The sequence below is a fragment of the Photinus pyralis genome, unplaced genomic scaffold (genome assembly GCF_008802855.1).
Source record: "Photinus pyralis isolate 1611_PpyrPB1 unplaced genomic scaffold, Ppyr1.3 Ppyr1.4_LG4, whole genome shotgun sequence".
Lineage (NCBI taxonomy): Eukaryota > Metazoa > Arthropoda > Insecta > Coleoptera > Lampyridae > Photinus > Photinus pyralis.
This window is the reverse complement of record NW_022170511.1, coordinates 23,119,939-23,131,365: the sequence shown is the minus strand read 5'-3', so window position 1 is coordinate 23,131,365 and position 11,427 is coordinate 23,119,939. Positions and strand designations below refer to the sequence as shown.

General features: G+C 39.4%; 2 protein-coding genes across 2 annotated transcripts in view; both read left to right on the top strand.

Moving 5' to 3' along the window:
• The first annotated feature begins 6,935 nt into the window (after positions 1–6,935).
• LOC116169018 (mucin-5AC-like) lies at positions 6,936–10,537 on the top strand. The gene is made up of 2 exons (XM_031485050.1): positions 6,936–9,829; positions 9,886–10,537. Exons 1-2 carry the CDS (start codon positions 6,936–6,938, stop codon positions 10,535–10,537), a joined length of 3,546 nt encoding a protein of 1,181 aa, XP_031340910.1.
• LOC116169017 (mucin-2-like) overlaps positions 10,534–11,427 on the top strand; it is a 7,634-nt gene continuing 6,740 nt past the window's right edge. Inside the window, exons 1-2 of the mRNA XM_031485049.1 lie at positions 10,534–10,569; positions 10,707–11,424. Coding sequence (XP_031340909.1) covers positions 10,534–10,569; positions 10,707–11,424 — 754 coding nt within the window. The remainder of the gene's footprint in view (positions 10,570–10,706; positions 11,425–11,427) is intronic.

The following is an 11,427-nucleotide window of genomic DNA, read 5'->3' as shown; positions in this document are numbered from 1 at the left end:
CCACTGCCTTGCAGTAAATGGTGAATATTTTGAACATTCATTACGATGAAAACCATTTTACTGCTAATTTCGTTTTGCCTTCAAGGTTTAATAAGAAACGTAATCGGTCATTTGTTTTATTTTGATGTAGTATGTCTGGAGTAATGTTATTGATCTAATTATAATAAATTTTTTTGAAAAATCATCGAAAAGAGAAAAAAAATCTATCAAATGAGCCTAATGAAAAGATGTCTTTCATTAAAAAAAATTCAATTGTTGTTCGTTAGATACTCATTTGTTTTCTGAAAAGGGCACCCTCTATAGGGCTGGTTTCCCCGGCGTGGTTCTGGCGTCAGGGACGGGGGATATTGGGAACTTGAGAACTTATGGTCAACCGGGCAGCGGAATATCGAAACAATTGTAATTGTCGTAGGGGTCTATCAAGCCGACACTGAAAACGTTGACTTACCCTATACTTACCGTTGGCAACTCTGGGAAAAACTACAAGCAGAGCCACCCTACCTTTCAAGTCGAAACGATGGACGTTTCGCGGCACTTTTGAATTTGGATGGCAGTTCAGAACTTTTGTGCGTAAGAAATGACAAGAACAAATAAATATATTACGCACACAACAAGACCATAGCAGGGAAACCTTCTACGGAACAAAAACCCTGGCATAGGCCACAAAATACATGAAATAAATCACCTACAGCAATAAAATACAAGAGAACATACACATGAATAAAACCTCTCAAATTGTATGATAAAAATCAGATAATCAAATCAAACGCAATTAATCTTTTCACTGCTGCGCACGTATACATATATACATTCTGAAAATGCAGAATCTGTGTGCGACGTACGTATATATATACGTTGTACCTGTTTAAAAGTCTGTGCTACCTCCGTATATCTACGTGCTGCAATCATTTGCACACCATCGTGAGCTTTCCAACGAGTACCAACACGACCCAATTTAGTTTTGTCCAGTACGCTAAAAACGGTTTCAGGTAACACATGTGCGCATTCATTTTGTTGTCATGCCCCTCCCATAAAATACATTGAGCTTTACTTCCCAACCTTGCTGTGCACGTATATGCACGTGCTGGGTGCTGCAAATCAATCTGCTGATGACGTATATACATATACGCGCGACGATTTCTCTCAGTGCGACGTACGTAAATATACGTTTTGTACAATTTTAATTTAGCACAGGCTGTTGACACTCGAATTTTTAATTTAGCAGCGAAAAGGTTAAACAAGTTCATAAAAACAAAATACACAAGACATCATAAATGCAGTGGAAAACATGATAAATCAATTCAGTACAAAAACACATCAAAATACCTGTACGATCAATTGAGATAACACAACTGGTAAAATAATAAATGGCACGTACATAGGAAACAACAAAATGGTGTGGCTCTACTCCAGCCTTCAGTTAACATAAATTAATTTAACACGAAAAGTACATGTGAGAATGCCAATAGCAAGTATTCGTGTGAATCGATTATCGCTTAAGCAGAACATATTTTAAATAGAGGAAAAGTTAATGAGAAGGCCACTAAATATCTCGCATTGCTAAGATGCTAAGAACTGCAATCCTACTCCACAAAGACAAAATGAACCACTCACACACACACAATCATCGAAACATCAAATAAGAGAGCCCCCCTTCGTATAGCTAACGCACAAGAACTGCAGCGCGCCAAGAATAAGAAAGTAACAGATACACCGAACAATCAAATTGTGTTAGGTACTTCCCGCACGGAATAGTTACGAATCAATCGGACAGAGCAACATCGCACTGATAATCAACTCCTAGTGAATACAGAAATAAATACTTAATAAAACAAAATAATGGCATAATCACCTATACAGTATAACAAACAAGATTCATCTAACGGTATCCAAAAACAAAAGCATGGAGTAAGCCATATTTAGATACCGTAGTTTATGCAAAATCAGCAAAATGAAAATAATATCAAATTGTGGCAAGAAATTCAATGATTCATGGTTAGTACAAGAAAGAATAAAACGGTTACTACCTTACCTGTAATTACCTTCAAAACACCACAACCAAAATAATCAAGAATAAAAACCGGGAACGCGTGATGCCCTCCGTCGACCCCGTCGCCCTCTTCTTTCTTCCGCCACGCTCTTTTTCCCCCAGCTTCGTTACGAAAATCGCCTAGTATACGGCATCTGCGCAAAACGGTCGATTGGTTATATACAGAGCATGTCATATTTTTGTTTCAGATGCAAAGGTGTGTTGCGTAACCATAAGGGTGGATTATCACACAGTGCTCCAATAAACAAAGCGGTAATGGTGGAAATAACCTTGATACATCTGTCAAATATATAAAAGCACCTACATATTATATAACTATTATAATTTTCATTAGCATTGGATGCTATTGCAGAAATCCCGGAAAATTTACAAAACGCGCGGAGGAGACTGAAACGCAAGCCTTAGCTCATGTTATAGAAAAAACTGCACAGGGATGGTTTTCTGCATGGCAACAACATTTTAAAATTGATTTCTGTGTATCTTTCCCCAAATTAAAAAGGTTGGTTTTAAGCGTTGTAGTAATGAACCATAGTTCAGAGGATTCTAGTTATGTTCAATATGCACCAATTAAACTTGAAAAATTTAAACGCACTCGTGCTATTTGGCTGGATTGGCAATTACCTAGTTACTCATATTATGTTACTCGGCAACACTCATACATGTTTCACTTAGTAGCTGGGTTAACGAGAACAGAGGATCTTCTCAGGTCTAGGACCCCATGTGCCACCCGGCTACGTATCCCCCCAGAACAGAGTAGAATAGAATAGACCTTACTTACCTACTGTAAACCAATTGAAACAGACAGAGATAAAAACAGACATTAGAAAAAATAACAATAAAGGGAGAATCTGGAGAAGTAAAATATGCCCACTCCTTTCAAGAAAGCTATGTTTCTGGTTCTTCAGAAAACCAACCAACTACTACCAATTACATGAAACAAAAGGAAAAAATTATCTGCTGTTGCATCTTCCTCAAGCTGGCAGGAATACCGCATAAGGAAATTAGAGAGAAAGAGACGGAGCAGAGAAAAAAAGAGAAAATTTGGCAAAACTAGACAGAAAAACAGAAATGAGGAAGAAATTAAGAAAGAAAATCAGCATCGATCGTAAAGTGACCAATACGATATTGGGGACTAGATGATCGTCGAATACGATTCTGAATATTTTCTTGGTTTGGTTATAGGTATATTAGAACAATCATATACTACCCTCCGTGAACGACCACCCTGTATATGGGAGGAATAGGAGGAAAAACGATTAAAACTGAAAAAATGATGCGGAAACACGAAAATGAAATACAAGAAAGAAAAATGATACTAAAAGATGGAGATTTTACATTATACAATCACATGAATATGAAAAGGATAGTGGACGAGCTGAACAACATAATAGAAGAATCGGAAGATGACGTTATAATAATTGGAGGGGATTATAAACGCGCGGATAGGCAAGGAAGGGTGATGGATCGCTCGCACAGAAGAAGAAAGCAAAAGAAAATCGAAAGATAACGTGACAAATAAAGAAGGGAAAGAATTGGTTGACTTCGTAGAATAAAAAGGGTGGTACATCCTCAACGGAAACGTGAAATGAGACGAAGAAGGAGAATATACATACATATGAAGCAGAGGGCAGTCGGTAATAGACTATATTATTCTAAATGAAAAAGGGAAAGAACACTTAAAAAATTTTCAAGTAGACCAAAGAATAGAACCCGATCACCAACCAATATCCACAACGATGAAAGCAAACAAAAGAAATTACAAAAACGAGACAAATCTGGACATAACAAACAATAGAAAAATTTAGAAAACATCTAAAGCAGATAGAATTCAAAGAAACTGATTGTGATGCTGCACTAGACGAAATCACAAAGGCAATAACTAAAGCGGTGACAGAAAAAACATCAAAAATAAACAACTGAAGACCAGGAAGAAGCAAGTGGTGGGACAAAGAATGTAAAGAAAAAAAAAAACAAATTACAAAAAAAGCCCGGAAAACAGGACAATACACAGGCGAAGAGTACAGAACAAAGAAGAAAGAATATAAGGATACATGCTAAGCAGAAAAGAAGAATTACAAAAATAGGAAATAAGAGAAATACAAAGCATCAAAAACGAAAATGAAGTGTGGAAATTTATAAACAAAGGGGGGAAAAGGAATACCGGACGATATTGGAGAAGAAGCAGCGAAAAACTACTTTATACAAAGTTTAAACGGACAGATAAGCTTCACAGGGGAAAAAACAAAAAGAAGAAGTGAAAAAGAGGATGAAGAAATACGGGAAGAAGAAATGTAACCAGAAATAGCAAAGATGAAAAAAAGAAAGCTCTTGGACCAGGTCAAATAACAAATGAGATGATAATACATGCGCCGGAAAGTGTGAAACAGCAATTAACAGGGTGTGGAGAGGAGGAGGATTTCCGGAAAGTTAGAAAGAAGGAGAAATATGCCCAATATACAAAAAAAAAGAAACAAAGATGACATTAAAAACCGAGTTAAAAACTATAGGGGAATAATACTCCTAAACTCAACATACAAACTTAACGCTAAAATACTAAACGACCGCTTAAATGAAGATGTTGAGGACAAGGAGATACTAGATGACATACAAATGGGCTTTAGGAAGGGAAGGGGGACGATAAACAACATATACATAATAAATCACGCAGTACAACAAGAACTGGAAAAGATCTAAAAGCAGCATTCGATAATCTAGACAGGAACGAATTATATAAGAGCTTGGAAAAGAAAAATATCGACAGCAACACAAAGAGTAAAGTTAAAGTCAATAACAAACACACAGACTGTTTTTTGGCGGAAAATGATTAACAAAAGATATGGTCATTCACATACGCGGACGACATGGTGCTCCTTGCAACAAAGCAATCAGAAATGAAGGAATTGATCACACAGTTAGAAAGAAATTCATAATAAACACAGAAAAATCAAAAATAATGGTTTTTACAAAAGGAAGAAAGAAGGAAGAGAAATAGTCGAAGTTTCGGAATTTAAATACCTTGGGTACACACTAATGAAAAACGGAGGACCAAGTCCTCATATAAGACAAATAAAGAAAAAAGCAAATGGATTAATACCGCAGATATGGAGCATAGCGGAAAGAAAATTCAAAAACAGCTATAGAATCAAGAAAATGATGTTCGACTACCTGATTAGAAGCATAGTGATGTACGGAGCAGAAATATGGGGGTGGAAGGAGACAGAGGATACAAAACAAATACCTAAAACTGATCCTAGGATTGGCAAGAGAGACCCCAACTTACATACTTTTGGAGGAAACCAAAGAAGATAAGATGAGGATAGAAGCGGGATATAGAGCAGTTAAATACGAAAAAAGGATGGAAAGAGGAGAAAACGGGTTACTAAAAGAAATTCTCAAGGAGAGAAAGAAGACCAAAAAAGCAAAGTGGACAGAAGAAAGAAGAAGATATTTCCAAAGGAATGGGTATGCAGAAGATGAGGCGGAAAGATTAAAGAGAGAGGGAGTAAATATACAAATGATTATGAAGGAGAGAGACAAAGACAATCAATTACAATACCAAATCAACCGAATAGAAAACAGCACCTACAATACCACGTACAAAGAAATAAAACACTACACTTGCCAAAATATCTACAGAAGAACAACAAAAAGTCCTCGAAGCCGAAAGGCTAGGGTTAATAAATAAATAATAAGGCAATAAACATAAAATTCACGTATCCCTACACTTTGAAGGACAAATATATAGGGTGTTCAATTTTAAAATTTTCAATTTTGCTAACTTTCAATTGTTCAAGGACACTGAAAATTTTCTACATATTCTTGAAGGCAATTTTAAACAGGGACGGTACTTAATACTCTGTATTTGGTTAATGTCCAAAGTAGACGTATTCCTTGTTTACACTGATAACATTCATTCTTAAACAATTTAAACTGCGTAATTTTTTCTAATAAACGGCCACGAAATTGTTAGACCTCCTAATAATTTTTGCAAATAATTGTTTTCCTATTCCACAGGAAACTATTGTCAATTATGTCATAGCAAAAGCGCTTACGTTCCGATCTACTGGTAGTAACACCTCATAAATTGTCTCAGTAAATGTTGATACATGCCAACCTCTGAAGATAATAACTAAAACGACATTCATTTGCCTCATTGAATTTAGTATCAATAAGATGTGGTAGTGAAAGTAAGTTAAGTTCAAGAGTGAAATTATGTCTAATTTTGCTTTAATTTCCTTATTGTTATTTTTGGTAAGTTTCCTGTTGAGTTATATTTCTTCTATTCTTTACGTAGTAGCCGAGGTCAGAGATAAGAATTGCATTTCTTCAGGAATTGTGAGAACGTATATTAGCAAACAGATAAGCTAGGCTGTATCGCTTTATTTAAATAATGGGGACACGGAATACCCATATTTGAAAAAAATGAGAGATAAGCGCGAAACGTAAAAGACTTTCAACGTAATGGACGTTCCTCTTCCATAATGCTTTAAGCCCCAGAATTGAAAATGGCAAAGGAACACTAGAGTTGCACTATTCTTTGATTTTTGGAAGGTGTAGGTGTGCATTTAATTTGCCGCTTTAATAATACCTCCCCAATCTAGCGCGGGGTTTCTATGTCTGTCCTTACGTGTTTCTCGGTTCGATGCAATGACCACATTGTTTAAACTTCCAGATTGCCCAAGGCATCCAAGAAAGAATTGAGTGCCCAGACAATAATGGGTACGTATGCCAATCTGAAACAGAATTTATCGATTGCGTTTATGATAATGGCACATATTATTTGGATGGCGACCTTAAAAAATGCCCCAACGGTCTCGTGTGCCATCTTTGCAACGATAGTAGCGGATGCACAAATATGAACACCACATGCGTAGAACCGACAATAATGGACACTGATGACAGTCATCGTTCAACCACCATGAACTGGTTGATGGCATCGCTATTTAAATCAAAAAACCTTAATACCACCATTTTAAGGGACACGGGTGATTTTGAAAGTAGCGAATCTAATTCAAGTACGACGGAAGAAGATGAATGCGCCACAGAGCGTAACACAAAAACAAAGTATCTGAACACAACATACTCAACAGAATATACCACAAAACAACACTTAAAACAGGTGACAACTTTGAGCACAGAAGATGAGTGCTCTACTGAGTTTGCTACAGAAGAAACCCCCCACAGTCCTGAAAAGCAAACCACACCTAATACAAAGCCCACAGGAGGTGAAAGATGTTCAACAGACGCTTCAATCGATGAAACACCAGAAGTATCCATTAAATCTACAAAATCGACAGAAGAAGAGTGTTCAACAGAGTTTGACGGAGAAGGTAGTACTCAACCACCCCAAACAAAAATAAACGAGGTGGAAACCTGCTCCAATGAAATCGGGCAACTGTCATCAAGGGATCTTGCAGAAGAAGATTGCACAACCGAATCCTCAAATAATGCAGCTACGACTAAGAACCTTGATAAGACAACTTTGGATGCAAAAACTCTACCACCAAAACAAATAGATGTAACAGTAGAAAATACGTCTAAAAGACAAACAAAAAGCGATACATTGGAGAACGAAACTGAACAAGAGGAGTGTTCCACTGAATTTGCGACAGACACAAATTCTGGATACACAGCTTCAACGTCTATAAGACACGAAACTAACACACAAGAATCTACGACTGGCCAAGAAGAGTGCTCCACGGAGAAGGACTTAACAGCGAAAGTATCTATTACGACAGAGCGACCGACTGAACTGGTTACCACGGTGGAGGCGGCGGAAATGTCAACGACAAAATATGAAACAACCGGAACAAAAGGAGGTACTGCCGCCCAGACAACAATCAAACTCCATGAAAGTACAACGTGTGAAACCCAAGAGGAGTGTTCACACGAAATAAACGCAGAAGAAACCACCACCACCACAAATTCAATTAGCACGCCGGTGATATTAGAAACTACAACTTTGGAAGATCACCCAGTGGGAACTACTACAACACCGCAAATATTAACAACCAATACTGTTACTTCCTCAGCAAACTGGGAATCTTCAACCTATACAAAAGAGATTACCAAACAAAAAACAATCACTACATCTGATTTTGTTACTACCACACAGTCGTCTCAAAAAGCTACAACTAATGATGAACAGGAGGAGTGTTCAACTGAAGTGGGAGAAGAAGACGTGTTAAGCACAATTGACACGAAAAAGGAAACAACATTTACGTCTAGCCAAACAGCTTCCACAATGAGCACGAAAAGCACACGTGATGATTACAAAGTTACAACGCATGCATCACAAGATACATACACTACTACAACAAACGAAGAACAAGAAATATGCACAATTGAAGAGACAGAAGCAGAAAAACTCACAACAACAGAAGATAGCAAAACAACCACACACGCACTTGAGACTACCAGAGAACAAGCAATTCAAACAACAAGAAAGCAACTTTTCACGGAAACAATAATACCCCAAAAAACAGATCTGACAACACTCCAACATAATGAAACTACAAAGCATGCATATGAAATAACAACGGAAAGTACAGTTCCGACAACTAGACCAGCCACAATGAAGCAGAATATAGAACTGACAACATCTGAGGAGATCACAAGTACAGCACTAACCTCCCACGCGATTGAAACTACAAGTGAAATTGAGCCCACAACGAGACGTGTGCTTCTCACCACTACGGTGGGAACTACAACAACGGAACCTGTAGGGATCACAACGAAGGGATCAATTACCACACTTACAGCACACACAACAGAACAGACAACGCCCCTGGCAAATAAAACTACAACAAGTGCAGAGACAACGACGATACGTGAAGTTCCAACAGCCACACCAACGGGACCAACAACTAAAACTCCAGGCCTAACAACAGCAACACAAGGACCAACAACTGCCACGCCAGTTCCAACAACCGCAACACAAGGACCCACAACTAAAACTCCGTTGCTAGCAACCTCAACACAAGGAGCAACAACTGCAACTCCAGTTCTAACAACCGCAACACAAGGACCAACAACTACAATGCCAGTTCCAACAACGTCCCTGGCAAACGAAACTACAAGTGCAGAGACGACGATACGTGAAGTTCCAACAACTACTGCTGGAACTACAACAACAGAAAGTGTAGCGACAACCACGCAAGGAGCAGTTACCACATCACCTTCACTAACAACAGAACATACAACGTCCCTGGCAAATGAAACTACAACACGTGCAGAGACAACGACGATACGTGAAGTTCCAACAACTACTGCGGGAACTACAACAACAGAAAGTGTAGCGACAACCACGCAAGGAGCAGTTACCACATCACCTTCACAAACAACAGAACATACAACGTCCCTGGCAAATGAAACTACAACAAGTGCAGAGACAACGACGATAAGTGAAGTTCCAACAACTACTGCGGTAACTACAACAACAGAAAGTGTAGCCACAACCACGAAAGGAGCAGTTACAACATCACCTTCACAAACAACAGAACATACAACGTCCCTGGCAAATGAAACTACAACACGTGCAGAGACGACGATACGTGAAGTTCCAACAACTACTGCGGGAACTACAACAACAGAAAGTGTAGCGACAACCACGCAAGGAGCAGTTACCACATCACCTTCACAAACAACAGAACATACAACGTCCCTGGCAAATGAAACTACAACACGTGCAGAGACAACGACGATACGTGAAGTTCCAACAACTACTGCGGGAACTACAACAGAAAGTGTAGCGACAACCACGCAAGGAGCAGTTACCACATCACCTTCACAAACAACAGAACATACAACGCCCCTGGCAAATGACACATTACCACATCACCTTCACAAACAACAGAACATACAACGTCCCTGGCAAATGAAACTACAACTCGTGCAGAGACGACGATACGTGAAGTTCCAACAACTACTGCGGGAACTACAACAACAGAAAGTGTAGCGACAACCACGCAAGGAGCAGTTACCACATCACCTTCACAAACAACAGAACATACAACGTCCCTGGCAAATGAAACTACAACTCGTGCAGAGACGACGATACGTGAAGTTCCAACAACTACTGCGGGAACTACAACAACAGAAAGTGTAGCGACAACCACGCAAGGAGCAGTTACCACATCACCTTCACAAACAACAGAACATACAACGTCCCTGGCAAATGAAACTACAACACGTGCAGAGACAACGACGATACGTGAAGTTCCAACAACTACTGCGGGAACTACAACAACAGAAAGTGTAGCGACAACCACGCAAGGAGCAGTTACCACATCACCTTCACAAACAACAGAACATACAACGTCCCTGGCAAATGAAACTACAACACGTGCAGAGACAACGACGATACGTGAAGTTCCAACAACTACTGCGGGAACTACAACAACAGAAAGTGTAGCGACAACCACGCAAGGAGCAGTTACCACATCACCTTCACAAACAACAAAACATACAACGTCCCTGGCAACATGAAACTACAACACGTGCAGAGACAACGACGATACGTGAAGTTCCAACAACTACTGCGGGAACTACAACAGAAAGTGTAGCGACAACCACGCAAGGAGCAGTTACCACATCACCTTCACAAACAACAGAACATACAACGTCCCTGGCAAATGAAACTACAACACGTGCAGAGACAACGACGATACGTGAAGTTCCAACAACTACTGCGGGAACTACAACAACAGAAAGTGTAGCGACAACCACGCAAGGAGCAGTTACCACATCACCTTCACAAACAACAGAACATACAACGTCCCTGGCAAATGAAACTACAACACGTGCAGAGACAACGACGATACGTGAAGTTCCAACAACTACTGCGGGAACTACAACAGAAAGTGTAGCGACAACCACGCAAGGAGCAGTTACTACATCACCTTCACAAACAACAGAACATACAACGTCCCTGGCAAATGAAACTACAACACGTGCAGAGACGACGATACGTGAAATTCCAACAACTACTGCGGGAACTACAACAACAGAAAGTGTAGCGACAACCACGCAAGGAGCACTTACCACATCACCTTCACAAACAACAGAACATACAGCGTCCCTGGCAAATGAAACTACAACACGTGCAGAGACCACGATACGTGAAATTCCAACAACTACTGCTGGATATACAACAACAGAAAGTGTAGCGACAACCACGCAAGGAGCAGTTACCACATCACCTTCACAAACAACAGAACATACAACGTCCCTGGCAAATGAAACTACAACTCGTGCAGAGACAACGATACGTGAAGTTCCAACAACTACTGCGGGAGACGTTGTATGTTCTGTTGTTTGTGAAGGTGATGTGGTAACTGCTCCTTGCGTGGTTGTCGCTTACACTTTCTGTTGTTGTA

Excerpts from the sequence above, each read along its gene's own strand:
- LOC116169018 (XM_031485050.1), top strand. The coding sequence starts at position 6,936 with ATGGACACTGATGACAGTCATCGTTCAACCACCATGAACTGGTTGATG. Across the intron at positions 9,830-9,885 it reads ACGCAAGGAGCAGTTACCAC|ATCACCTTCACAAACAACAG; the intron begins ATCACCTTCACA and ends ACACATTACCAC.